The sequence below is a fragment of the Pygocentrus nattereri genome, chromosome 30 (genome assembly GCF_015220715.1).
Source record: "Pygocentrus nattereri isolate fPygNat1 chromosome 30, fPygNat1.pri, whole genome shotgun sequence".
In the NCBI taxonomy this organism is placed as follows: Eukaryota; Metazoa; Chordata; class Actinopteri; order Characiformes; family Serrasalmidae; genus Pygocentrus; species Pygocentrus nattereri.
This window is the reverse complement of record NC_051240.1, coordinates 7,147,434-7,175,375: the sequence shown is the minus strand read 5'-3', so window position 1 is coordinate 7,175,375 and position 27,942 is coordinate 7,147,434. Positions and strand designations below refer to the sequence as shown.

General features: G+C 39.2%; 1 protein-coding gene across 1 annotated transcript in view; it reads left to right on the top strand.

The window, feature by feature from the left end:
- The window catches only part of LOC108424691 (E3 ubiquitin-protein ligase SMURF2), an 83,785-nt gene extending 56,224 nt beyond the window's left edge, over positions 1-27,561 (top strand). The window contains exons 11-20 of the mRNA XM_037536519.1: positions 188-235; positions 9,201-9,387; positions 18,098-18,201; positions 18,616-18,730; positions 19,084-19,262; positions 20,710-20,847; positions 21,173-21,293; positions 21,424-21,625; positions 22,781-22,856; positions 22,991-27,561. Of these exons, the coding sequence (XP_037392416.1) occupies positions 188-235; positions 9,201-9,387; positions 18,098-18,201; positions 18,616-18,730; positions 19,084-19,262; positions 20,710-20,847; positions 21,173-21,293; positions 21,424-21,625; positions 22,781-22,856; positions 22,991-23,090 (1,270 nt within the window). The 3' untranslated portion in view covers positions 23,091-27,561. The remainder of the gene's footprint in view (positions 1-187; positions 236-9,200; positions 9,388-18,097; positions 18,202-18,615; positions 18,731-19,083; positions 19,263-20,709; positions 20,848-21,172; positions 21,294-21,423; positions 21,626-22,780; positions 22,857-22,990) is intronic.
- Positions 27,562-27,942: the final 381 nt, after the last annotated feature.

The window sequence follows — 27,942 nt, the reverse complement described above, 5'->3', positions numbered from 1 at the left end:
TAATCTCTCTCTCTCTCTCTCTCTCTCTCTCTCTCTCTCTCTCTCTCTCTCTCTCTCTCTCTCTCTCTCTCTCTCTCTCTCTCTCTCTCTCTCTCTCTCTCTCTCTCTCTCTCTCTCTCTCTCTCTCTCTCTCTCTCTCTCTCTCTCTCTCTCTCTCTCTGTCTCTCTGTGTCTCTCACTTTCACAGCCCCAGTCCAAATGGATCTCGTGCTGGTGTGGAAGGCTCAAATCTCAGGTAACCCAACCTTTGCTAACTCCCTATCTCCTATTCTACACTTAGTTTTTCGTGTTTCTTGTATTTGACACATTCTGTTTATTTTTTTTAAAAGTTAGAATTGAATGTTTGTGTGGGTCAAATCCCAGTCCCAGAAGGCTGTGTTCATTGAACTCCTTCATATCTGGATTAATGTGTGTTGATTAATGTGTGTTGGATTAATGACATGTTAAAATTAAAAGTGATAGTTCAGTAAAAAAATCGAAATTCACCGTGTTAATCTAAATGTAGTCAGTTAGCCAAGACATGTTTTGGTGTCTGAAGGTTATAGTAATAAGTCTCAAGCTACTACTAATAGAAACTTATGCCCTGCCAGTTGGCATTGTGCTAATTGTATGCCTAAATCACAGTTCTTGCCTCAAACCGTGTATGTATGGAAGTGCTTCACTAGTGAGTACTGGCCGTTTCTTCTCAGCCAGGCAGACGTTTCTGTTCACTCCAGTGAGGTTTCGTTTTTTTCGCTGTTTGGCCGTCATAAAGGCATTTTTACTGCTTATTAAAAGCGCACAGTGGAACATTGCCGTGTTAGATTGTTTGTGGGTTCTTTTCCATATCTGAAAAGATTCATTACTGATTGACAGTTGATGATGCTGTGTGAGTCAGTCCAGACGAGTGGAGCTCACTCAGTGGCAAAAGCTCATCGTGGTGTTTTATTGTTGCTACAGCTTTATTCTTGTTTTGGAGGCAGACGCAGGAATGTGAGTGTTTGTGCTGTGCTGGCTCGTTCACCAGACTCAGTTTCCAGGTCTCTTATCATGGGAAGGTTGTAGAAAAATACACTTTGCTCCTCTTATTGGCTGAGAAATGCTCTTCTTTATGCATGCTGGGTAAAGAATTGCAGGATTGGTTGTCAAAGTCATTGATAAAATCTTTACAGTGAATCCGTTCAGTCAAAGTTCTTTAGGAAATTATTCGGTGCATCATGAATTCACTACTTTCCCATTCGATTTGATCACTAACATGATTCACATTTACTTTCTAACATATGCTAAAGGATGAAATGTGACTGGAGAAAAAAAGTAGGCTGAGAATTTTATTTTGCTGAAAAAAGTGATTGATCTCAAAATCAGCGCAGTTAAATCTCCATCTTCAGATCCATCCATCACTGCATTTACTCCCTGTTGCACAGTGACTCACCTTCTGTTCCCTTCTTTCTTTCTTATTTCTTATTTTCTTTCTTTCTCATGCAAATCCTGTCATTTCCAACAATCATATCATTTCACAGCATCACATGATGATTCAGTCTGTAAGACGGTATTGAACGGCAGTCTCACATGCACAGTAGTAAGGCCTCTGCACTGTTTGCAGAAATAAAAGTAAATAAAGAGATGAGGTGATGTATGTAGGAATGAAGGCCATTTTTCTGTGAAACCGTTCTCTGTGTGACCTCAAACATGCGCCACTATACTGTCATTTTAATGAATTGATTTGTTTTTCTGCACAAATATTTATCCACCTCCTTCCTCCAGAAACAGACTTGACCTGATCAGCAGCTGTACGTAAACCATCTGCGAGTCTAGCGCTCTTTTTGTGGTTTCCGTGGAAACAACCAAATAAGCTGCCATCAGTTTATTTGAGAAGTGTCTGGTTGGACCGCGGTCTGGTTTCACTTTGACAAGTGACACAAATCTCCACTTTAATCTGATATTCTGCCCTGTTTATAGTTCCTTGTTTTGTGCATCGTCTGAAAGTTCACAGCGTAAGACGTGAAATGTTCATAAATGATTAAAGATGTGATTTTTTTTTTTTTTTTTTTTTTTTTTTTTAAGAACCTTTTCAGCAATTTGTTTCCTAATTTGTCTTTTAAGTACTGTTTTTTAGAAAGTATATTCAGATCTGTATGGTAACCATTTTCCTCAGAAAGCTGTAGAAAATCTGGCCTCTGGCCTTTCTTTCGACTGGCCTGTAGTGATTTAACAAAATGAACCTGCTCTTTGTCCTAAGAGAGAATGATGTCTTTGCGTTTGCGGTAAAAGAGACTGTAATGTAAAGTTAATCTGACCTGGCGTGCTGACTGGATCCTGACTCCAGAATAGCAACACATACAATCTGACCATCTTTGACTGCCAAGTCTGGCCTCTTTATTACACACACTGCATACAGGCTGCTTACAGAGAAAAATACAGCAGTATTGTAAATGTAGCCACAGTGTTATTTCTGTAAGCAGAGGTTTGCATATATGTAGATGTAGGCCTGTCTGTGGTGTAAGGACTTCTTGGATGCTGGACACTGTAAAAGTTTTGAGTGGGAAAGGGAATGGGTCTAGTTTTCATCCCTTTTTTTATATTTGTTTTTGCTAGAATTTTTTTCAAGAACTGGAGAGGTTGAAACATTGAAGAACTAAAGAGGATCCTTCAGAAACTCTGTCCCCCAAATTCATGAGCATTCATTGCCAAAACTGTTTGCAAAGAGTCGTAAGGACAAATAGTATAATGTTAGAGTGAACAATGACACAGCAAGTGATGTACATTAGCTAGGTTCTGGGTAGCAAACCGTTGTTACCATTGCTGCTTTGAAGCTGACCATTTACTGTCAATCATTAGCAAACGGGACAAACCAATACCAACATATTGATTCTGTGAAACAGAACAAGTAAGTCTCCAGCGGCACTGCTGTATCTGATCCATTTGTACCAGCGCAACACACACTAACACACCACCACCACATGCAGTGCTGAGAATGACCCACTACCCAAATAATACCTGCTCTGTGGGGGTCCTGTGGGGGTCCTGTCCAATCATGTTGTGTTGGTGGCAGTTTGAAAAGATGGTGGTGCTTCATAGGACTCAGACAAAGCCTGGCATTTGTGGTATCGTGTGAGTGGGGAAGTCCTAACTAGTCGGTGGAATTGGATATCACTAAATTTGGCAGAACATTGGACAAAAATCCTGTTTAAAAAAAACATTGACTTACATAAAATCACTGCGTATTGTGTCAATATTATTTATATTTGTTCTACTGTATTTATTCTGTTAGTGTTTTTTTTTTTTGAGCAAATAAACACTAATCACCCAATTAAATAGCTTTTTTAAAGATTTACTCTGATGCCTAAAACATTTGGACATAGCTGTGTGTGTTATTCATCATATATTGCAATATACTGGGCTATGTCTAAAATTGTGCCATATTCACTTTGTAGTGTGCTATTTTGGGAGTCTGTCATTGTGTAGTGATCCAAAACTTAATGAAGAATATCCAATTACAATCCTTCAGTACATTTCAAAAGATAATGTGCAAACGATGTATCATAGTGGACACAGAAGAAGTAAAATCCACCATGTTGTATATATGATATGCTATATAATGTGATGAACAAACCCACATAGTATTAGAATATGATATTGTTTAGCTAAATGGGAATTCCACAGATTTTTCAGTTATATTACTGAGATGTGAACAAAGTTCTTCAGTGCAGAGACATTTATAGACTCTAATTTCTTTACAGTGACGTTATCAACGAGGGGTCACCCTATCGACCCTATCAGCATTTAGCTATTTTGTTGACTATCCAAAACCACCAGTGAACCTGCACAGTTTTTATGAAGAATGTTCATTATGGTAAAATGGTAGTAAATTTAAAAAATTATATATATATATATATATATATATATATATATATATATATATATATATATATATATATATATATATATATGTATGTATGTATATATATGTATGTATGTATGTGTGTATATATATATATATATATATATATATATATATATATATATATATATATATATATATATATATATATATATATATATATATGTATGTATATGTATGTGTGTGTGTGTGTGTGTGTGTGTGTGTGTGTGTGTATAATTAAATCAGTAATATTTTTTTTTTAGGACTACTTTGGCAGAACTATCATAAAACATCAGGCAGCATATTCATAATCATTTTATGTAATAATTTCTGTAAGGAAGCTTTACCTCTTTTGACGTCTGGTTCCTATGAACACAAATGTGAACAGTTCTGTAGAAACTCTAGATGAATCTAAAGATCTGTGGAATCTATATAGTACTTCATTTTTCCAATGTAGTGACTAGGAATAATTTAATCACTGTGTATCTCTGAGATTCAATGCAGTAGAGTTGTATAATCACACTGTGGGGTTTGGCTCAATGGTTGGCCTTCTCCTTCTATTGGTAAGGCACACTGGCCTGTGAACTGTTGAACTCGTCGGTGGGCCAAAATCCCAGTAAGACTGAATAAACACCAGGTTTCTGAGCACCATGGAGGTGGCTCACGTATAAAACACACACACACACACACACACACACACACACACACACACACACACACACACACACACACACACATCCACACTTTCAAAAGACTCTTTATACAGTAGGCGCCAAATGTGCACACCACATATCCACACTACTTAAGAACAGCGACAAGTCTGCTCTCCCCAGGGAACTGGCTAGGACGTCCACGTTTATGTGTGTACTAAGGTTGGAAAAATGGACAAAGGTGGTGATTTAACTGCACTGATTTCGTTGAAATGTTAGAATCATTTCTATTTGATTTGTTTCATTATATTTATGCGGACTAAAAAATAAAAGGAAACGTACACCCCATTCTCTATATAATGCATAAGACATAGTTTTGGAGTACAGCCAGAAATAGCACATAGTATAGTGAATGGGGTACAGTAAATGGGACATAGTTTCAGATGTAACCCAGAGTAGTGCACTACATAGTAAAAAATCATGCAGTTTTGGACAAAGCCCAGAATAGTGCACTATGAATAGAACACAGTTTCAGATGTTGCCCAAAACATCACACTATAGCACTATATAGTGAACAGGGCATAGAATTAGACATGGCACAAAACAGTGGACTGTGAAGTGGACATAGCCCATAATAGTGCACTAAATAGTGCATATAATGTTGGGTTTTTTTTTTGTTTGTTCGTTTTTTGGGGTTTTTTTTGCACATAGCCCAAAAAGGGCATTGTATAGGGAATAGGGCATACTTTTGGATATAGTCTAAAATAATGCAGTGTATAGTGAATATGACAGGTTTGGACATTGCCTAAAGTAGTGCACTATGTAGTGAATAGGAATTATTGTGTCAGACATATCCCAAAATAGTGTACTATATAGTGAACAGGTTTTAGTTGTGGACCTAGACCAAAATAGTGCACAAATCTGGTGGAATTTGATTGGTTTCGGTCAGTTTCAATTACATGAAGGGTTTAAAGTGGGGTATGTTCTCATGAAAATACTACGGATTTTCCTCAGTTCCTGAATTTCCACAGTTCCTAAGCTTCTGTTATAAAGAATTGAATGTGAAATATACACTTTCCTATCCCACAGGGAAGGGGTGATGCCAGTTCTGTTGAACTTTTGAGTCTTCTGAGTCAAGGCCTGTTTTATATTAACCACATATTAACCATTAAACCTTACGTTTACTAATGGTTTCATAATGCCATGGATTTTCAGAGGAGTAGTGAAGGCTGACTTGCTGTATTTCAAAAGCAAATGAGAACAGATCATAATTAATTTTATGAGGCTTCATGCATGAAACATGTTCCCTCAGAATTCTTTTGCTTGTTCTGTTTCATTGTGTTGGAAAAAATGTGGCATGGTGTGCAAAGTGGCTTTCCAACAACTCAGGCCAAAACCGACCAGAGGAATGCCAAATGTATGTTTAATTACACATTGCCTTTAAATGACCTTATTATCCTGCGCTGGAGCGCCATCCAACATAGACCTAGCGCGTTTGTTTAAAGCTTCCTCCGTTTCTGTTTCCTTTTTCTCTCCACAGTTTGTGGTCACTAACCTCATTTGCTACCCGCTTGTTGGCATGAGTGGCTCTGACAGGGAGCCAGTGAAAGAAGGACCAGCTTTCTTAATTACACATCCTCACTGCATTCAGACACACCAGAGACATATTTTAAAGGTCTGGTCCAAATAGAGCAGACCAAATGGAGTTCTGTTCTGTATTTTTAAAATACAGTTGGAAAGGGTGGGCGTTAGTGCACGCTGTTCAGATTCTGAAAACCACACTGGCAGAAGTGCTGATGTTTAGTCTCTGTGGTTGGTGCCGTGACCCTGTAGACTGGCTTTGGCATTTTTGAGGAATGCTGGGCCTCCACACAGCCGCACTTTGTAGCACAGGTTATGATAACCTTTCAGTCTCCAGCAAGTGCCAGCATTCTCCAGCAGACACAGTGCTCTCCAACTAGCATCACTGCTCTCCATCTAAAAAGGAATGGATTTTTGATATGGCAGCATGGGCTGATGTTTAACACCACCATTCTCCATCAAGCACCATCATTTTCCAGCATGCACCAAACACGATCATACACAATCATTCTCCACCAAACACAATCATTTTCAAGCACATTGTTCTAAATGAAATGCCATTGCTCTCCATCAAACACCACCATTCTCCAACAAATACCACTATTCTCTGACAAACACAATCATCCTCAAAGGCCACCACTCTCCATCAAACACCACCATTCGCCAACATACACCACCATTCTCTAACAAACGTCACCGTTCACTACTAAACACCACCATTCTCCTCCAAACGGTCATTCACTATCAAACACTGTCGGTCTCCAACATACACTACCGTTCTCTAACATACACCACCATTCACTAACATACACCACCATTCACCAACATACACGCACATTCTGTTCTGAAACACCACCGTTCTCCATCAGACGCCATTCTCCACCAAACACCACAGTCCTCCACCCAATAGCATCATTCTCCATCAAACACCACCATTCTCCACCACAGACCATCAGGGTCAGCAAACATTGGTATTCCCATTCAAATGTCAGTATTTCCATTCAAACGCCAGCATTCCCATTCATGCACCACCATTGTCAACCAAACACCAAAACATCATGGTCACTCAATTATAGAAAGTTTCAAGAAAAAAAACTGTCAAGCCAGATAAACCAGTGTGAATCGAGGGAGGAATATTCTTGAGACTCCCAGCGACCACATACAGGTTTGGGTTTGTTGATGTTTGGTGAATAAATGTTGGGTTGGCCTGCTCTGGGCTTTCCCCTTGCTGACTGCTGTGCATGAGCTTTTTTCAGAAATGACTCAGTGTAATTATATATGCTAAAAAAAATATGACAGCGTGAATGATGGAATATTTCTCCTGGAATTTCTCACAAACCCAGGAAGGTCTAGTTGTCGAAGCTATCCAATCTGAATACTAACCTGGAAACGACTTAAATGCTTTACTAAAACAGATGCACTGTGTTACATGGTCCTGATGGAGTATATTAGTTTGCTGGGTCAGATCCTTCATGACTCTAGCACAAGAGCATGACTGATTTCCTAAATTTTAAAGCTTAAGCAAGGACATGGACATGTTTAAGCTAGGCAGACAATTTGTTTGAACTGTTTTAGGTATGTTCCTTCAACGTCCATAACACAAAGCTCTCTTTTCAATGAGCGCTAGAGTAAATATGTTGGTAAAGCAGGGCAGGAAGGCTGCTGAGGGTTTGGGAGATTACTTTTTCCTGATGTGGCTCTGAAAGCGTACTGCCAGAATTCACAGCATATGCACAAATGTGATCTCCTTTCTTTTCCTGTTCTCTTGGCAAAATATTTGTGTTTGGAATGGTTAGAATAGCCTGTAATTAAACAGCAGACTGCAGGGTTGTTTTAGCATTAGCTGTGCAGTCAGGCCTCTTTTAGATGCTGACCAGATCTGCATATTTGCTTGGCAGGGTAAAGCATACAGTGTATTGGAAAGGTCAGTTAATTTTTAAACTTATAACACTCTGAGTTTGAGAGGTTTTGTTGTTTTGCTGTGCATTGGTATTAACTTTGCATCATTATTTAAATGTAATTACATAATTAAATACTGAGTTACATCTACATTCTGCATCAACAGGTTCTGCTTTCTGATTTTTTCCTTTTTTTTGATGTCAGACATTGACAACGTGGCACAACAGTAATGGATTTTTTTTTTTATTTCAAAATAAACATGACTATACTCTCAACAATAATTTCAAATCATAATAAAAGATCTTTCTGTTCTACTTACAAATACAAATTTGGTATGTGGTGGTTTGAATCTGCACTTTGCATGGACTTTACAAGTCGTCCACTTGTTTCTATAAATTATTAGTAGGGTTTGGATACTATAAATTAATCGAGTTATCTAGCAATTATCTGTTGATTTTATCGAGTTATCTAGCAATTATCTGTTGATTTTATCGAGTAATCTGCAAAAAAGAATCTGTCCATTCATCTCTGAATTATTGATGTTCATGTTAAATCTTTCTCTTTAGTCTTTCGTTAGCTACTAGCTAGGCAAGATCATTGTCTGTGTTTCTGTGTGACCAGCAGTCTGTGTGTCAGTCTTCAGGGTTAAAGGGTGAATTAGCAGTATTTAAGGCCATTTATGAATAATTCCAGGGTTTAAAACCATTTATTGTTAAAACTGTGTTAAAACGATCGGCAAAGCTTTATTTTACTGCAAAAGAGGATTGTTTTATTTTTACCTAAAAATATAATTGTGCTGCGGAGCTGCAACAGGGCAGTAAAACAGCCACATGTTCTGGAGCTATTGCTGACCCCTATCCTGGTTAAACGAAACCTTTTACTACATGCAACTTGTAACATCAACCGTTTCATTATATTTTTATATACATGAAATTTGTAGCTACAAACATGCATGAATTTGTGAGATCCTGCTGGTGTGAGTTTCCTCTCTTTCAGTGGTGCTCGCAAAAGTGACTGAAGTGCTGGTAGCTATAACCTTGTGAAGAATCTGCTATATATGGCTCTGTAATGACCTGCAGATGACCCTTTTATAATCAAATTGCAAATTAATCACTAAGCCAGTTCATTGATTCGTTCCTTTTCATGTTGACGTAGTTGAGGACCGTTCTATTCTATTCTGATCTAATTTCTGTTTTCTCTCTCTGCAGTCGTCACTCCCAGATAAAGGACCAGTCTGCTTTGTGTAATGTCCCAGAGGAGGCTGAGTGTCTGACCGTGCCGAAATATAAGCGGGACCTGGTGCACAAGCTGAAGGTTCTGAGGCAGGAGCTGTCCCAGGCACAGCCGCAGGCTGGCCACTGCCGCATCGAGGTCTGTAGAGAGGAGATCTTTGAGGTGAGCACCTTCTCCAGAACCTTTGCTCTAGGCAGAACTAAGGCTGGCAGTAAATATTGTTTTCTATCTATGATAAAGGAATTTCCAATACAATGTTTATGTTGGACCTCAATTCTGTGCTAATGAGGTCTTGATTTTATGAACAGTGGCTATCAATATGACAATGTGCATCTTTTATTTGCTAGACAGTGAAGAAGTCTAGCCATTTGCTCATAACATCAAAGCGTAGCTGGACAGTTAGCTGAGCTAGTGAGCTAGCTGTTTACAATGTTGAAATGAAGGAGGGTAAAAAAAAAAAAGGTAAGTTTTGAGTAAAATGTCTCAAAACAAGAGAAGATTATGGAGATAAAGGCTGCATGTCCTTTGCTGAGTGGAACTGCCTGGATTTTCTTGAATCAGATGCAACCAGAATAATAAAATGAATAATTTTAGAATAATTAATAAAGAACAATCTTTTTTTTTTCTCCAGGTTTCAAAATAAGACATAAAATTGGGCATTAGGAAATACATAAAGTGGTTATTAGTTATTGAATATATCTCCTCTTTAGTTTTTTGGTTTTTTTTCTACAACAATTGAGCATGACTATTGCTTCCAATGCATGAACATTTTGGTGAATGCACCAGTAGAAGATGGTTACATTAACTTGCATTAAAAAAAAAACGTTTGAAGTTGAGTAATTCTTTCCTGTAAAGTTAATATTTTGGAGCCAATGGTGTTGTTTCATGAACAATGATATGTTGAGTCATTTGTGAAATTATGTTGTGATGTGATTTTTAGCCATATCGCTCAGCCCTGGTCTTAACTCTGAAACGTGGCAGGCACAGTGGTGGGCAGGATTTCTCTGAACAAAATCCCATCCAGATGTAGTCTATTGTGTACAAAAAAGGCCTTTGGCACACAATAGGGGAAGCTGTTTAGAAGCTGTACAATGATCAAACACTGCTTTACAGCCGTTTTGGTGTAGGAGAACTGTCTACAAAGCAAATATGGGGCTTTTATAGGTCTTATATGTAGAAGCGTAAAATAGTTCACAGGAAAAGTTCATAACAAAACATTTCTAACAATAGCTGGGATGGACACGGGTCAGGTGCACTGTGGAATAATACCGTCTCCCTGGTCTTTTAGAGGGCCTGCATGCTAAACCGGCGATGTTTCTCAAACAACAGCACATCCTTCTCTTCTCTTCTCTTCTCTTCTCTTCTCTTCTCTTCTCTTCTCTACTTCTCTTCTCTTCTCTGCTCTACTTCTCTTCTCTACTTCTCTTCTCTTCTCTACTTCTCTTCTCTTCTCTGCTCTACTTCTGTACTCTTCTCTACTTCTCTTCTCTTCTCTGCTCTACTTCTCTTCTCTACTTCTCTTCTCTACTTCTCTTCTCTTCTCTACTTCTCTTCTCTTCTCTGCTCTACTTCTGTTCTCTTCTCTGCTCTACTTCTGTTCTCTTCTCTGCTCTACTTCTCTTCTCTTCTCTACTTCTCTTCTCTTCTCTTCTCTACTTCTCTTCTCTTCTCTACTTCTGTTCTCTTCTCTTCTCTTCTCTTCTCTTCTCTACTTCTCTTCTCTGCTCTACTTCTGTTCTCTTCTCTACTTCTGTTCTCTTCTCTACTTCTCTTCTCTTCTCTACTTCTGTTCTCTTCTCTACTTCTCTTCTCTTCTCTTCTCTTCTCTACTTCTGTTCTCTTCTCTACTTCTCTTCTCTTCTCTACTTCTGTTCTCTTCTCTACTTCTCTTCTCTTCTCTACTTCTCTTCTCTACTTCTGTTCTCTTCTCTTCTCTTCTCTACTTCTCTTCTCTTCTCTTCTCTACTTCTGTTCTCTTCTCTTCTCTACTTCTGTTCTCTTCTCTACTTCTGTTCTCTTCTCTTCTCTACTTCTGTTCTCTTCTCTACTTCTGTTCTCTTCTCTTCTCTACTTCTGTTCTCTTCTCTACTTCTGTTCTCTTCTCTTCTCTACTTCTGTTCTCTTCTCTTCTCTTCTCTACTTCTGTTCTCTTCTCTTCTCCTCTCTACTTCTGTTCTCTTCTCTACTTCTCTTCTCTACTTCTCTTCTCTTCTCTACTTCTCTTCTCTACTTCTGTTCTCTTCTCTTCTCTTCTCTACTTCTCTTCTCTTCTCTTCTCTTCTCTACTTCTGTTCTCTTCTCTTCTCCTCTCTATTTCTGTTCTCTTCTCTACTTCTGTTCGCTTCTCTTCTCTACTTCTGTTCTCTTCTCTTCTCCTCTCTACTTCTGTTCTCTTCTCTACTTCTCTTCTCTACTTCTCTTCTCTTCTCTACTTCTGTTCTCTTCTCTTCTCTACTTCTCTTCTCTACTTCTCTTCTCTACTTCTCTTCTCTTCCCTACTTCTCTTCTGTTCTCTTCTCTACTTCTGTTCTCTTCTCTTCTCCTCTCTACTTCTGTTCTCTTCTCTTCTCCTCTCTACTTCTGTTCTCCTCTCTACTTCTGTTCTCTTCTCTACTTCTGTTCTCTTCTCTTCTCTACTTCTGTTCTCTTCTCTTCTCTTCTCTACTTCTGTTCTCTTCTCTTCTCCTCTCTACTTCTGTTCTCTTCTCTACTTCTGTTCTCTTCTCCTCTCTACTTCTGTTCTCTTCTCTTCTCCTCTCTACTTCTGTTCTCTTCTCTTCTCCTCTCTACTTCTGTTCTCTTCTCCTCTCTATTTCTGTTCTCTTCTCTACTTCTCTTCTCTTCTCTACTTCTCTTCTCTTCTCTTCTCTACTTCTGTTCTCTTCTCTTCTCTACTTCTCTTCTCTACTTCTCTTCTCTTCCCTACTTCTCTTCTGTTCTCTTCTCTACTTCTGTTCTCTTCTCTTCTCTACTTCTCTTCTCTACTTCTCTTCTGTTCTCTTCTCTACTTCTCTTCTCTACTTCTGTTCTCTTCTCTACTTCTCTTCTCTTCTCTACTTCTGTTTTCTTCTCTTCTCCTCTCTACTTCTGTTTTCTTCTCTTCTCCTCTCTACTTCTGTTTTCTTCTCTTCTCCTCTCTACTTCTGTTCTCTTCTCTTCTCCTCTCTACTTCTGTTCTCTTCTCTACTTCTGTTCTCTTCTCTTCTCTACTTCTCTTCTCTGCTCTACTTCTGTTCTCTTCTCTACTTCTCTTCTCTACTTCTGTTCTCTTCTCCTCTCTATTTCTGTTCTCTTCTCTACTTCTGTTCTCTTCTCTGCTCTACTTCTGTTCTCTTCTCTACTTCTGTTCTCTTCTCTTCTCTACTTCTCTTCTCTGCTCTACTTCTGTTCTCTTCTCTACTTCTCTTCTCTACTTCTGTTCTCTTCTCCTCTCTATTTCTGTTCTCTTCTCTACTTCTGTTCTTCTCTTCTCTACTTCTCTACTTCTGTTCTCTTCTCTTCTCTACTTCTCTTCTCTTCTCTACTTCTCTTCTCTACTTCTCTACTTCTGTTCTCTTCTCTTCTCTACTTCTCTTCTCTTCTCTACTTCTCTTCTCTACTTCTCTTCTCTACTTCTCTTCTCTACTTCTGTTCTCTTCTCTTCTCTTCTCTACTTCTGTTCTCTTCTCTTCTCTTCTCTACTTCTGTTCTCTTCTCTACTTCTGTTCTCTTCTCTGCTCTATTTCTGTTCTCTTCTCTACTTCTGTTCTCTTCTCTTCTCTTCTCTACTTCTGTTCTCTTCTCTACTTCTGTTCTCTTCTCTGCTCTACTTCTGTTCTCTTCTCTACTTCTGTTCTCTTCTCTGCTCTATTTCTGTTCTCTTCTCTACTTCTCTTATCTACTTCTGTTCTCTTCTCTTCTCCTCTCTATTTCTGTTCTCTTCTCTACTTCTGTTCTCTTCTCTGCTCTACTTCTGTTCTCTACTTCTGTTCTCTTCTCTTCTCCTCTCTACTTCTGTTCTCTTCTCCTCTCTACTTCTCTTCTCTTCTGTTCTCTTCTCTACTTCTCTTCTCTACTTCTGTTCTCTTCTCTACTTCTCTTCTCTTCTGTTCTCTTCTCTACTTCTCTTCTCTACTTCTGTTCTCTTCTCTACTTCTCTTCTCTACTTCTCTTCTCTACTTCTGTTCTCTTCTCTACTTCTCTTCTCTACTTCTCTTCTCTTCCCTACTTCTCTTCTCTTCTCTACTTCTCTTCTCTACTTCTCTTCTCTTCTGTTCTCTTCTCTACTTCTCTTCTCTACTTCTGTTCTCTTCTCTACTTCTCTTCTCTACTTCTCTTCTCTTCTGTTCTCTTCTCTACTTCTCTTCTCTACTTCTCTTCTCTACTTCTGTTCTCTTCTCTTCTCTACTTCTCTTCTCTACTTCTCTTCTCTTCTGTTCTCTTCTCTACTTCTGTTCTCTACTTCTGTTCTCTTCTCTACTTCTCTTCTCTACTTCTCTTCTCTTCTGTTCTCTTCTCTACTTCTCTTCTCTACTTCTGTTCTCTTCTCTACTTCTCTTCTCTACTTCTCTTCTCTTCTCTACTTCTGTTCTCTTCTCTTCTCTACTTCTGTTCTCTTCTCTACTTCTCTTCTCTACTTCTCTTCTCTTCTCTACTTCTCTTCTCTTCTGTTCTCTTCTCTACTTCTCTTCTCTACTTCTGTTCTCTTCTCTACTTCTCTTCTCTACTTCTCTTCTCTACTTCTCTTCTCTTCTCTACTTCTCTTCTCTACTTCTGTTTTCTTCTCTTCTCCTCTCTACTTCTGTTCTCTTCTCTTCTCCTCTCTACTTCTGTTCTCTTCTCTTCTCTTCTCTACTTCTGTTCTCTTCTCTTCTCCTCTCTACTTCTGTTCTCTTCTCCTCTCTACTTCTGTTCTCTTCTCCTCTCTACTTCTGTTCTCTTCTCCTCTCTACTTCTGTTCTCTTCTCTTCTCTTCTCTACTTCTGTTCTCTTCTCTTCTCCTCTCTACTTCTGTTCTCTTCTCCTCTCCTCTCTACTTCTGTTCTGTTCTCTTCTCTTCTCCTCTCCTCTCTACTTCTGTTCTCTTCTCCTCTCCTCTCTACTTCTGTTCTGTTCTCTTTTCTCTTGTCTTGTTCCGATTTCTCTTCTGTTCTCTACTTGTTTTCTTCTTTTTCTCTTTTCCCTTTCCCCCTCTCTTCTTCTTTTCCCTCTCCATTCTTCTCTTCTGCTTTTCTCTTCTCTCTTGTCTTGTTCTTTCTTTTGTTCTCTTTTCATCTTTTTTCTTTTCTTATCATCTTCTCCTCTTCTCTGCTCATCTCTTCTCCTTTTTCCTTTCTCTTCGCTTCTCCTTTTTCCTTTCTCTTCTCTTCTCCTTTGTTTTCTCTTCTTTTCTGCTTTTTCCTTTCTCTTCTCTTCTCCTTTTTCCTCTCTTCTCTTCTCCTTTTTTCTTTCTCTTCTCTTCTCCTTTCATTTCATCTCTCCTCATCTTCTCCCTTCCATTCTCCTCTCCTCTCCAGTCATGTGTTTCTTGAAAGGAAAGCATTCCTGCTGCATGATTTCAGTGCAGGGGAAGGAAGGGGCTGAGAGAGAGAGAGCGAGGGAGGGAGAGAGGTGTGGAGGAGAGGTTGATTGGGAAGTTTGGCCCAGACGTAACTTCATAACTCTTGTCTTGGCAGCCAGTGATGAAAAGTATTACTTCATTGGCATTCCTTGACAGAGGAGATACCAAGAAAAGCCTGTTCCTGAGTGTCCCGCATCAGCGCGAATATGAGGAAACAGGCTGCTTAGGAACCACGCTGTACTTTCCAGCAGGTCACGGCTCATTGATTTCTTAAAGCAGTACGCTGTATGTCCAAAAATATTCACATTCAGCTACTTTAAGTTGATTGCAGCTTCTATAATCTTCATAAGCTATAAATAGGACACACTGGAGGAGCCTAAGGTCACCCTGCCCAGTGCCAAGCGTGGGCTAGAGGGGTATAAAGCCCCCCAGCATTGGGCTGTGGAGCAGTAGAGCAGCATTCTTTGGAGTGATGGAGCTCCATCCAACATCAGTACCTGATCTTATGCTCAATCAGAGCTTCACAGCAGTGTCCCAACATCTAGTGTAAAGCCTTGCCTGAAGAGTAGCAGCAGTTACTACAGCAAAGGAGCGTAAACTCACTATTAATACCCTTCATTTCAGAAGAAAGCTAATTGAGCCAACGTGAGAGCTGTGTGCGCTAGCTAGCTTATTTCCATGTTTATAGATAAGAGTCCACCATACAGTGTCACAAGCCGCTTAAGCGAGTCTGTTAGAGATTAACATCTTGACACAGTGTGTGATTATCTGGCAGGATGCTAATTGGTGGGTTATTATTTTCCATTGCTTGTTAGCGACATTAGCCTCTAAAAAAAACAAATGTCTAACATAAAACATGTTTTGGCAGATTGGCTTTGGGTGGGGGTGGGGGGTTACAGAGGGAGGTTGTGTAAATTAGGTTTTTCTCTAAACTATCGCTTTAACATGTGCTCAGAAGGCGGCTGCTGCCAGAGGAATGTGTTCTTTCTGCCTCCGCTGGGGGTTTTATTCTGTTTTGTTTAAAGCTCAGAGAAGTGGAAACAGTGGAGTGTTATTACATAATTTTAAAGAGCACTGTTAGCTCACTCTCTCTCACATTGTCCAGCTTCAGCTGACATCATACTTAAGCACCCCCCTCCCCCGACCGCCACCACCACCCCTCCTCTCTGTCTTCTTTTTTTCCCCTCCACAGTTTCTCAGGAGCTGCTTGTACAGACTGTTAAGGAACTGCAGGCTGTTATTCATGGCTGTTCTGCCCCGGGGCCGGTATTGCCGTCCTGGGAGCATGTTTTGCAACATGTTTTTAAAGAGGCAGAGAAGTGGGGTCAAAGTGCTGGCTTGCAGCGTTAGCCAAAGAAAATCAAACGGCATTTTCCTTCATCTTCATCAACAGTTTAGAAAAAAATCTGTTTGGCTGCTGAATCAAAACTCCGTAACGCATCTTGGACTGTCAGATCTGCTATCAGAGATATGCACACTCATGATTTCAAGCAGCAGCAACGGACAGTTTGCGGATAAGCCAAATTAGAGTTTCTCAACACGAACAGACTAGTGGTCTGCAATAAGTATAAACCTTAAAGTGCCTGTATCACAGAAAACTGAATTTCCCTCTGTTTTTTCCCAATAAAACAGTCTGTACTTTTGTTAGAGTTTCAAAAGTTATAATTCAAGCCATACTCTTGAACACTCAGAGAATCCTTTGCATGATTTCAGGGTTCTTTGCATTATGAAAGTGTTCTTCACTAAGTTGGAAAATGTGCATGATTGTGTTATAGATGGTTCTATATAGAACCATTCACTCATAGAGCCCTTTGCATGATTAAAGGGTTCTTTGCATCTTGAAAAAGTTCTTCAGTTTGTTGGAGAATGTACATAAGTGTGCTATAGATGGTTCTATAAAGAACTGTTTTGAAAAGGTTTCTTCAAAAGGGTTCTTGTGTTGTTACAAGCTTGACATTGTAACAACAGATTACAACAACAGATGCCATTAAGAACCCTTTTCAAAAAAGTTCTATATAGATCCATCTTCAGCAGGTTCTCCATCAATCTGAAGAACCCTTTCATGATGCAAATAATCCTGTATTCTCCTGTAGGGCTCTTTGAATGTTCATGGTTCTATACAGATCCATTTTCTTTACTAAAGAACCCCTGAGGAAACCATCATTTTAAGAGTAAAAATGTTCCAAAATATTCCTGAACTGCTACAAATGGATGTCCAACATTTTGGAATGAAACTCTCCACATATCCATCCATTCATCCAGAAGTTATAAGAAGTGTTTCAGCCTGGACTGCATTTTGAATTACGTAAAATTCAGGACAGCCAATCAGAACAGAGCTTATTTACATATATCAGTTTTAAAGGCACAGTAACAACAACAGCCTGTTTAATTCTAAGAGATAAAAACATGTTGGAAAATACTCCTGAAAATAATTAATTTTGGCCATTTTTGGTATGTAAAGCCACACAAACTTTATAAGTCAAACTGTGGGGAAAAAATAAAGTTCAAGGAAACTGTATGTTCTGTTCTTACAAACAATGTTTCTCCACACATTAATTTCCAAAATGCTGACCGCATATCTGATATAATGCAGGACTTGATAAACTCGATTTCCCGTACTGTTTGAGTTTGGAGTTTGCTTTTGGCTCAGAGGGGGGGCTTATGCTTATAGGCCTGCCACATTCATGACATTTTAGCCATACAAATCATTGTAATTAACCATTTGTCTTCTTCTATTTATTGTATACAACTAATGAAGTACATGACTAAATTGCCAGACTGAGGTTAGCTATCTTGTTTCCTTAATCCAGATGGAGGCTCAAGTAAACAAACATTACTCACAGCTACCCTCTTCGTGCTATATCAAAGATTATAACTTCTGATGTTTTGTAAGACTCAGTAAATACATTTCCTGTTTTAGTTTGACATGCATTTGACATGGCTCAACTGATCTGATGAAAGTGCACCAAGTTTACGTTCAGCTTGTTCCTGTGGACAATAATCGTAGACAGTTTAAAGCTGCACTATGTAGGTTTGTAGACTATGTAGGTTTTTGGGGATTTGGAGACCTCCTTGGTGGAAATGTGTAATTGCGCACAATGCGCAGAAGAATATTTTGTAATGAGGGCTGTGCTTCAGACCCCTTCCCCAGCTGGTAGAGTCTGATGATTGTGAATGTGTTGAAAGAGAATTCAAAGAGAACTTAGTCAAAATGTGTATTCTTAGGATGGAAGTGTTTTATCTACTAAGTAATTAATATTTAAAAAGCAATTAATACAGCTTGGATTCAGATGAATGAGATGCATTTTCTTTTTTGTCTGTGTGTCTGTGCAGGAGTCGTATCGGCAGGTGATGAAAATGAGGCAGAAGGACCTGTGGAAAAGACTGATGGTGAAGTTTAGAGGAGAGGAGGGGCTGGACTATGGGGGTGTGGCCAGGTACAGGACCTCAGAGTACCAAACCGGACTATGAATGATCAGTCAAATCTCATTTTTGATAACACTTCAAGGCAGTTATTATCTGATTCTGTAATGATATTGATATAATTTAACATATGAAAGTTTTTTTTTTAAACAAATACTAATATGTAAAAAGTGTACTCATTAAGTGTAATAAATGTAATAGTTATATGAAAATGTGTTCATGATTTAGCGTATAAGGAATGCTGTGGAAGTGGATTTCTTAAGCGTTAAATTCCCCAGAGATGGAGACGTCTTTGCATAGAGAGTCTTGACTTAGCTTAGAGTCCACTTTGGAATTTAAAAATTGTGTTATACAATGTTAAAAATAATTCACATTTATGTATGAATTCATTAGTTAAAGCCCTATGTGTGCTGCTGTGTCTTCATCAGAGAATGGCTGTATTTGTTATCCCATGAGATGTTGAACCCGTATTATGGCCTGTTTCAATACTCACGCGACGATATCTACACCCTTCAGATCAACCCAGATTCTGCCGTCAACCCGGTGAGGACACACACTCACACACATACCTGAGGACATTCTGCATATCCTTAGCAACCTTGCAGTCGTATGTAAAAGAAATCAACATATATCCTCTTGTAGGTGAAACACATCCTTTACAGAAAACTCATTTAAATATGATGTTTTTTTATTGGCTGAATTATAAATATAATAAAATATAAAAATATAAAATGTGCCATAACAGACTATGTTTTGCCCATTCATTTATTTACACACACAAATGTGTGTATATAAAAAATGAGCTACTTTCACGCCATTCAATTTCACATTATTTCATACTATCTCACTGTATAAACACAGTTAATTACCTTCGTGTGGGTGTGTGTGTGCTGCAGGAACACCTTTCGTATTTCCACTTTGTGGGCCGGATCATGGGCATGGCCGTGTTCCATGGTCACTACATAGACGGGGGCTTCACTCTGCCATTCTATAAGCAGCTGCTAGGGAAACCCATCACCCTGGAAGATATGGAGTCTGTGGACCCAGATCTTCACAACAGCCTCGTCTGGATACTGTGAGTGAGCAAAAGCACCTTCATACACAAGTAGCCCCAGAGTAATAACATCAGGAGATAATTTGACTTATTACTTATGAATACTTAGGAGTCTACAGTTTGCTTTTGAATTTTGCAATATGTGTATATTACATAAGTAGGAAAGTTCATTTCCTGTAAAAATGAAGAGTGACTGAAGACAGCTTACATAATTCCTCAGGATTGTTAAGGTGTTTGCAGAATGCTGTCCCAGGTGGCTGTTAGGGTTTTACTAGATGATTCTCATGTTACCCCTGATGGTTGTTAGGGTGTTGCCAGGCTAGATTGATGCCAGTAGGGCTGCAACAAACGACTAATTTGAGAGTCGAATAATCAATCGATTACTGAAATTAATAATCAATTATTTGGATTCAGATTATGAATGACTACATTACCTAATATCTTTTAGCTATTAGCTTTTAAATTTAGCTTGATGTTGTTTTATGCATTTTCAAACTATCAATGAAGACAACGATGAATAACATTCAAGAATTCACTGGTTTAATTAACTTTCCTGCTAATACAAAAAATAAAAAAATAAAACTCCATTATGTTTTTCCAACCAAGGATGTGCAAACCAAGGATGTGCAAAGTAGCAGCAAGAAAATACAACAAAACTAAATCTGTTTTCCTTTAATCAAGCAAATGTATAAAAACAAGTGAACAGGGTCGCTGTGAGTAGTAGTTACCTGCTTCTGTTCCAGCTCCATTAATGATTCCAGAGAACATCCATTTCGAAATAGAAAATGTTACAGCTCAGCTCACAACATGAAGTAGGACATAATTTAACATTAACATTATCTAACTGACTAGCTCGCTGGCACAACTATCGCCGCGTTCCAAACTTCTGTACTTCACACACTACACTAACGAGTGCACTTCTACTGGTATATGCACTGTTTTTACACACCATTTAGTGTGCTAGTATGTGGTTTAGGACACAGCGCATCTTACCGAGATGAATCTTCTTCACAGTGAGCCACCGTGTTGTTAACTCTCCACTGAGCGGTAATGTCAACACATTCCTAGTGAACGCGACAAAGACGCGTAATGATGTCACCAAATTATTGACTACTAAATTAGTTGGCAACTAATTTGATCATCAGTTTTAGTCGACTAAATCGAATAATCGTTGCACCCCTAGCTGCCAGGGCTATTGCTGACCAGCTGCTATGGTATCTCTGGTGGTTGCTAAATATATGTTTTTTCATAATTTCAGATCTAAATTACGAAGTTATGTAATGTTAAAACATGAAATATGGCAAAAATGTAAAGAATGGTTTTCCTCTCCACAAAACTGGACTGTGTGCACAACAGTAGCTGTAACTTTTCACAATAAATTCAATCGTTTTGAAACATGAAATGTACTAAAACGTATGTTGTGATTTATAACTTGGAGGACTTTCTCATCCTTGATTGTGTTGGACAGGGAAAATGACATCACAGGGGTGCTCGACCACACATTCTGCGTTGAGCACAGTGCTTACGGTCAGATCATTCAGCAGGAGCTCAAACCCAACGGCAAGAGCATCCCTGTCACCGAGGAGACCAAGAAGGAATACGTCAGGTAAATAGGCCAGCAGACAAGCTTTGGTTCACCAAGATGATACATTAGCCTGTCCGGCACTTGTATTTGCCCACAAAGACACCAAAACTGTGCATCCACTTAACATTCTTACAGAATAACAAACTTCAGAATAACTTATTATGGCTTTAAACGTATCCACTGAGCTCAGTCAGAGAGTTTTAAACATAAACATGTTAAATTGATAGTTTCTCTGTAGCTTCTAGTTTAGCTGCTCTATTGTCCTTCTCTATTTTGGGTAATTATACTGTAACTGAACTGTATGATTACCACAGCAACACAACTAGCCTGTGTGTTTAACCTGTAGGCTGTATGTAAACTGGCGTTTCCTGCATGGGATCGAGGCTCAGTTCCTGGCTCTGCAGAAAGGCTTCAACGAGGTCATTCCACAGCACCTGCTCAAAGCCTTTGACGAGAAGGAACTAGAGGTATGGACTGAACCACACATGCACACACAAACACACACACACACACCCTGTGGAGTCACAGGAAGAAAGATGTATGCTGTATGGGAGTGTATGTAGGATTTCCGCAGCATGTGTCCTCTCTGTCCTGCAGCTGATTGTGTGTGGTCTGGGGAAGATTGATATTCATGACTGGAGGGCGAACACACGGCTGAAGCACTGCACGGCCGACAGTAATGTGGTGAAGTGGTTCTGGAAGGCGGTGGAGTCGTTTGATGAGGAGAGGAGAGCGAGACTGCTGCAGTTCGTCACCGGCTCCTCCAGAGTTCCTCTGCAGGGCTTCAAAGCCTTACAGGGTAAAAAATGCCATCCACACACTGTTGGTTATCATGGTATTCATGCAACAATAGTCACTGCTGCTTACCATGGAAACAGCACAGCAGTAGTTACTGTGGTTACCATAGTATGAGTTACTGTAATAACTTCATACTACTGATTATGTTGGTAATCGTGCTGTATGAGTCTCTGAGGTAACTGCACACTGCTGGTGACTGTACTAAATGTGCAAACTGGTTACTTTACTTTACTATTCTATAATAGTCACTGTGGGAACTGCACACCACGTGTTGCTGTGGTAACCAGTCTGTATATGTCACTGTAGTAATTTCACAATGTTGGTCACTGGTAAACATTCTACATATGTCACAGTGGTAACCACAAACCATTTGTTACTGTGGTAACTATTCTATATTAGTCATTGTTGTTACCACACACTGTTTGTTACTGTGGTAACCATTCTATAGTAGTCGCTGTAGTAACCACACACCATTTGTTACTATGTCAACCATTCTATATCAGTCACTGTTGTAACCAGTTGTTACCACACCACTTGTTACTATAGTAGTCGCTTTGGTAACCACACATCACTTGTAACTGTGTTATACACACACTGTGTGTTACTGTGGTAACCATTCTATAGTAGTCACTGTGGTAACCACACACCACGTTACTGTTGTAACCATTCTGTATCAGTTACTGTAAAAACTGGTAAAACTGGTAACTATATTAGTCACAGTGGGAACTTCACACCACTCGTTATTCTTTGAACTATTCTGTGTGAGTCACTGGAGGAGCTGCACAACACTAGTTACTGTGGTAACCAGAGTGTACTAGTCACTGTGATAACCACACACCACTAGTTACTGTGATAGCTGTCCATTCAGTAACTTTGGTATCTGTGCACCTCTAGTTACTTTAACAGCCAATAGCCCAAAATTCCCAGGCTTATTACATGCCAAAGCTTATTATTCAGAAAATGCATGTCAGACAATGATTGACTTAAGTGAGAACTGGAAGTCTGGAGCCACCTGAACATGTAAGGTGTTAAAAGATATTGAATATAACTTTATATTATCTTTGGATTGTGATAATTCATTGCTTCGTGCGTACGGCTAGATATGCGTGTAAATTTGGCTGATTTGGCATCTACATCTTGCTGATGGTGTTTGTAGGTGCAGCAGGACCCAGGCAGTTCACCATCCATCAGATCGATGCCAGCACCAACAACCTGCCTAAAGCACACACGTGGTAAATAAACAGGCATACAGTTTCACAAAGAGAAATATCAGACGTCTCCAATAAAACTTTACATTACATCCATGCTGTTTTCTTTTCTACTGCAAGTGTTTTACTTCTCTCCCCCTGTGATGTCATCTCTGTAGTTTCAATCGCATAGACATTCCTCCCTATGAGAGCTACGAGAAACTGTACGACAAGCTGCTGACGGCCATTGAGGAAACCTGCGGCTTTGCTGTGGAATGACCGGCGGCATTGAGGAGAAGGAGAGGCCTTGGTGACCGGCACACATGCACAGACTGGATTCTGAGTTGTCCAGTGGTAGAATGATGTCACTGCAGAGGCTTGAGTTTGCAAATACAGCAAGAAGAAAGAGCATAAAACCACCATTCAGAAAGACTCTAAGACTATTTTTGCTTTGGTTTGTTGTTTTGTTTTGTTTTTTTTCTGCCCGTACATTTTTTTTTTTTTTTCATCGTCTCTCAGCTGCTATAAAACGATTTCGAAGAAGTCCTCTTAAATCTTGAAGTTTTCCTTTTTACTGAGATTCAGTCAAAGCTTCCAGATGCGCTGTGAGTCCCCATCTGTGGGCATCCATCTACAGTTGTGTGCAAAAGTTTGAACACACCAAGTCACAGTACTCGTTTTATAGACTGAAAACAAGTTAACACATCCTCTGCTGGAGGACACTTAAATGTGGTGCTTTTCTGCACATTTTAGTGCCTTTCTGTTTAACATATTGGAAAAAAATGAAACATAAAATATAAATTGTGCCATAACTTTTGCATTTTATGTTATATTATCTTCCTAATATGTTAAGTTTTAATAAATAAACAGTAATTGTGCATTAAAATGTGTAGAAGTATGTTTATTTATTTTCACTTTAAGAATCAACAAAACGAGTGTAATTTGACTGGGGGTGCATACGACTGTGATATGCAAATGCGAAGGCCGCTGTAGTAGCCGAGCCCGAATAACAGGTTAGAGCTGCGAGCTGAACGGCTGGTCAGACTGCAGCACTGGTCTGTTTTGTGCTTTAACCCACCAGCTACTCGATAAACCCTCTATGACTCCAGTCTGACCATTGAGAGCAGGTAAAACTATGAAGCGCTGTGGCCATCCACAGCCACGTATGGACCTATGCAGGACGTGGACGTGCAGGTTGTACGAAGGAAGTAGAAGTGTTTTGTCTGCGTGTTTAGCTGCACTCAGGACGTGAGGGCGACCTTCAATACCCTGCAGTAATTTAAAGGAATCTTCCAGCTTTTTTCAACTGAATCCTTTTCTACTGATTCTGTATCAAACCAACATTTACCACAGACGATTTCCCTTTGCCTTCACGTTTCTCTGAACTGTAAAAAGAACAGAAAACCTGTTCAATCAAAACTCCCGTACAGTGGAAGCCTGTGGGCAGCTGCTGAACTCCGTACACGACTGAATCTCATTATTCAAACTCACAGCTGTTACATTCTAACATTACACTTATCTTATGAGGTAACATTACTACAAATTCTTCCCTCAAACCAGTACCATCTCTGAAAGGTCACCTACTATGCCAAAAGTCTTAGCACCCCTATCAAATGGCCTGTTTGTTTTAATGCACACTCACTGTCTGTGCTGAATTTAACACATTGGTGGGAAAAAAATTAACATAAGTTGTTTTCCCTGTGGAAAATTATGGCACATTTAAGATAAATACGACTTTTTTTTTTTGCCAATGTTACACTCGGCAAGAAAATAAAAACCGTGCACTCAAACTTCCAGAAAAGTGTCATTTAAGCATGTTTCAAGAAATGAAACGGTACTTTTTTTTTACTTAGAAAATCAACAAAACATGGAAAACCTAATTTGATCTGGGGTGTTCAAACATCCATCCTTTGCATATGGCTAAAAAATAGACAGATTTAGTGATTCACAAAAGTGTCTTAAGAAAGAAAATCTTCTTAAATTAGTTTTTTCGTAACTTCATTCTTAAGAAAAAAGTTCCGGAAAAATGTTATTCTTCACATAACTTCTTAAGAATTTGTTTTCTTTCCATAACCGTTTCCCTAAGAATAATTCTAAAACCAAGTGGTATTTTGGGAAGTTTTATGTTCTTAAATGTTTTCTTAACCTTATGACAGCCTCAAAGTCATCTCAGGCTGTAAGAGTTGACAAGCTCAGCATCTAAATTTATCAGTTTATCTACTCCCGTTCATCCTCGTTTCTTGCTTTCTGCCATCACTGCACAATTATTGGATTTTCCAAAGAGGATTTTTTTCCCTGTTGGCTGTTTCCTCCACCATCCCCTCTAGTTCATGTTTGCTAAAATTGTTTAAACGCTTGGTTTGATGTGTTTCTCCGTTTTGCTCCTCTGAGTGGATTAAGCGAATAATGAAAATAGCTGTTAATACAGATTCAAAGTGCTTCTCATGGCATTTATGGTACATGGTAAAATGCAACAGCGTACATAAGAAAACACACATGCGTTTTCTAAACCGCTTATCCTTCTGGGTACACAAGAAAACAATGAAGATTTTCTTACGAAAATATTTAAGAGAATTTTTGAGAACTTCCGTTTTTTTTTATGCATGTTTTACTGAAGGACTTCAACAACAGCCCATTTGATTTCCATTAATCAGAACTGCATCGTCCTTCTATGTTGGAAATGTATAAGAACAAATTCCTCCCTCTGGAAAAGCAGCCCCATCTCCAAATGAACACATATACACAAATTTACAGCATACAAATATCTCTGACTGAAGAAATTCAGAAGTGTTTAACTGCAGCACATATTCTCAACTAAATTCTGCCTTTTGTTTCTAATATATTTAGAGAAAACCTGTTTTTTTTTTGTTTTTTTTTGCCCCCTAAGTACAGAGGAAGGTGAAATTCTTGTGTGTAGAGATCGACTGTTTGATACGGCTGATGGAAATTAGAGTGAAAAGTGCTGAAATATTCCTTTAACTTTACTCCTTGCTTGCTATGACATTTTGAGTTCTCTTAAAAAAGACACTGAGGTGAACAGAATCCTGATCTCGGATCAGTTCCTCATTGTTTTTGTCACGTTTATCAGGAAACCGAATGTAAAAGCTGACTGTGAATCAGCTCTGAGGATCTCGTGCGTGATTGCGGGTTTTTGGCTCGAGAGCACTTTAGAAGCATCGATGCGAGAGAAGATTTGGGATGAATAGTTGGTATCGTGCTTAAAGGAATAGTTCAGCACAAAATCTAATCCAAGTTTTCCCACTTACCCCAACGTGGTCGATAAGCCGAGACAAGCTTGGTGTACAAATTGTGCTTCTCGCATCTAAAACTGGAACTAGGAGGTTAATGTTACTAACAAACAATAGAAATCAATAGTCACCCAAATTCTCTCAACATGCATCAAGACCATGCAGACCCGTCAATGTGATGTAGAGCACAGAACTAAAAATAATAAATAAAGCGTTTAGCTACGTGCCAAGGCTCTGTTCATTTTTATAGGTTACAGTAAGTCTAATGTGCTTTAAACGAAATCAACAAATCCGCAAAGACCTTAATGAAGGAAACCAAGGATGTGGTTTGAGCAAGTTAAGAGAAGTTTTGAGGATGTATTTGGGTGACTATTGGCTTCTAGTGTTAGCAACTTTAGCCTTGTAGCTCCTCAAAACTAAAGAAGCAAAATTTGGACACCAAACGTGTCTTGGCTGATGAGCTACACCTAAAGTGGAAAATTGGATACATTTGGTTTTTCGCTGAACCTCTAATCTTTCACAGGGCTTTTCATCTGAAGAAATGTGTCCATGTGTTCTTTGTATATTGCTTCATTGTTTCAGGATTTAATCTCAGGTCATGTAGGATTTATTTCCCACTTTTTTTATGTATGACTGATCAAACAGATTTTAGCTGCATGTTCACAATTTTCTTTGTATTTTAAAGGCTTGGTTGAAGGAGGGAATGAGGGAATGAGGGGAGGGGGGTGGTAGGCCCAGGAAACCAGAGTCCTGAGCCTGACTTCTGTAATAAGATCATGCTAACTGGGTCCCACCAGCATCGGTAGTATGTTGGCATGTGCATTATGCGTTGATCATGGATTCTCCCAACGGTTTTGTTTCTGAAATTTGAAAGAAGTCTTTGTCGTTTTTGTGTATGAAATAGTTTCTTCCAAGCAATGACTGCCCCGGTTTTGTTTAGTCCGTATGTACTCTTTTAATAAGTAGAGTATACTCCTAATGGTGCTTTGTAAAGTTTAAAACTATTTTTCGTATGATGATAAGAGCTTTAAAGGGTGATGCAGAAACGAATCCTTCCACAACTGGCTTCCATTAGTTCGGAGTTTAGACAGTAGCATTAAACTCACGGAGTTCACACTGTTGTCTCTGACAGTTAACTTTGTCTAGTGTCCTCACACAAGATCATGTATAATGTATAATCCATATCAGTCATTTTCCAGCATGTTCCACTATAATCTTACTGACGATGTATAAAAAGGTATGTGAGTGGCTTTGTGTGCTTCAGTATGTACAGAATGAGTGTGCACATTTTGGTCTTGTGTAAATAAGCTTGTTGAACACGCTCAGTTTAACTGTTTTCAGATTTTCGTTGGAAATTTGTATTTATTGCTATGGCTGTTCTGTGAGCTTGTACATAAAACAACACATCTGCAGGGGAAGTGTTGCATCTGTACGCCTTCAAACACGAGCAATAAACTCCGAGCTGTTTGCAATCAGCAGCTTTCTGCTTTAACAGCAAATGACCAGTGATTCTGCCTTCGCCTCAGTTGTTCATGTGCAGTTGCAGGGCAGCCAACTTTTACATTTTTGTCAGTGAGAGTGGGCTGGAGGGGTCCGGGGGAGGGGGTTGAAGGGATGGGGGGGCTGGGAGGGTGTGGTACTGGAGGTTGGTGTTGGGGGGTTGATGGTCATGCGTTTGATGTGTTATTATTCCACAACATTTATTTAAGGAGTAGAACTGTTTTTAAATTTCTGTAGACACTGAAATTTCATCTGAAACATGACGACGGACGGATGGACGGACGTTTGATTCGTTAAACGATGAGTCAACTGATTCATTTTCCTGCTGGAGTTAAAGAAGATGCCTCTTCAAGGGAATGGTTCCGTTTTAAACCACGAGTTCT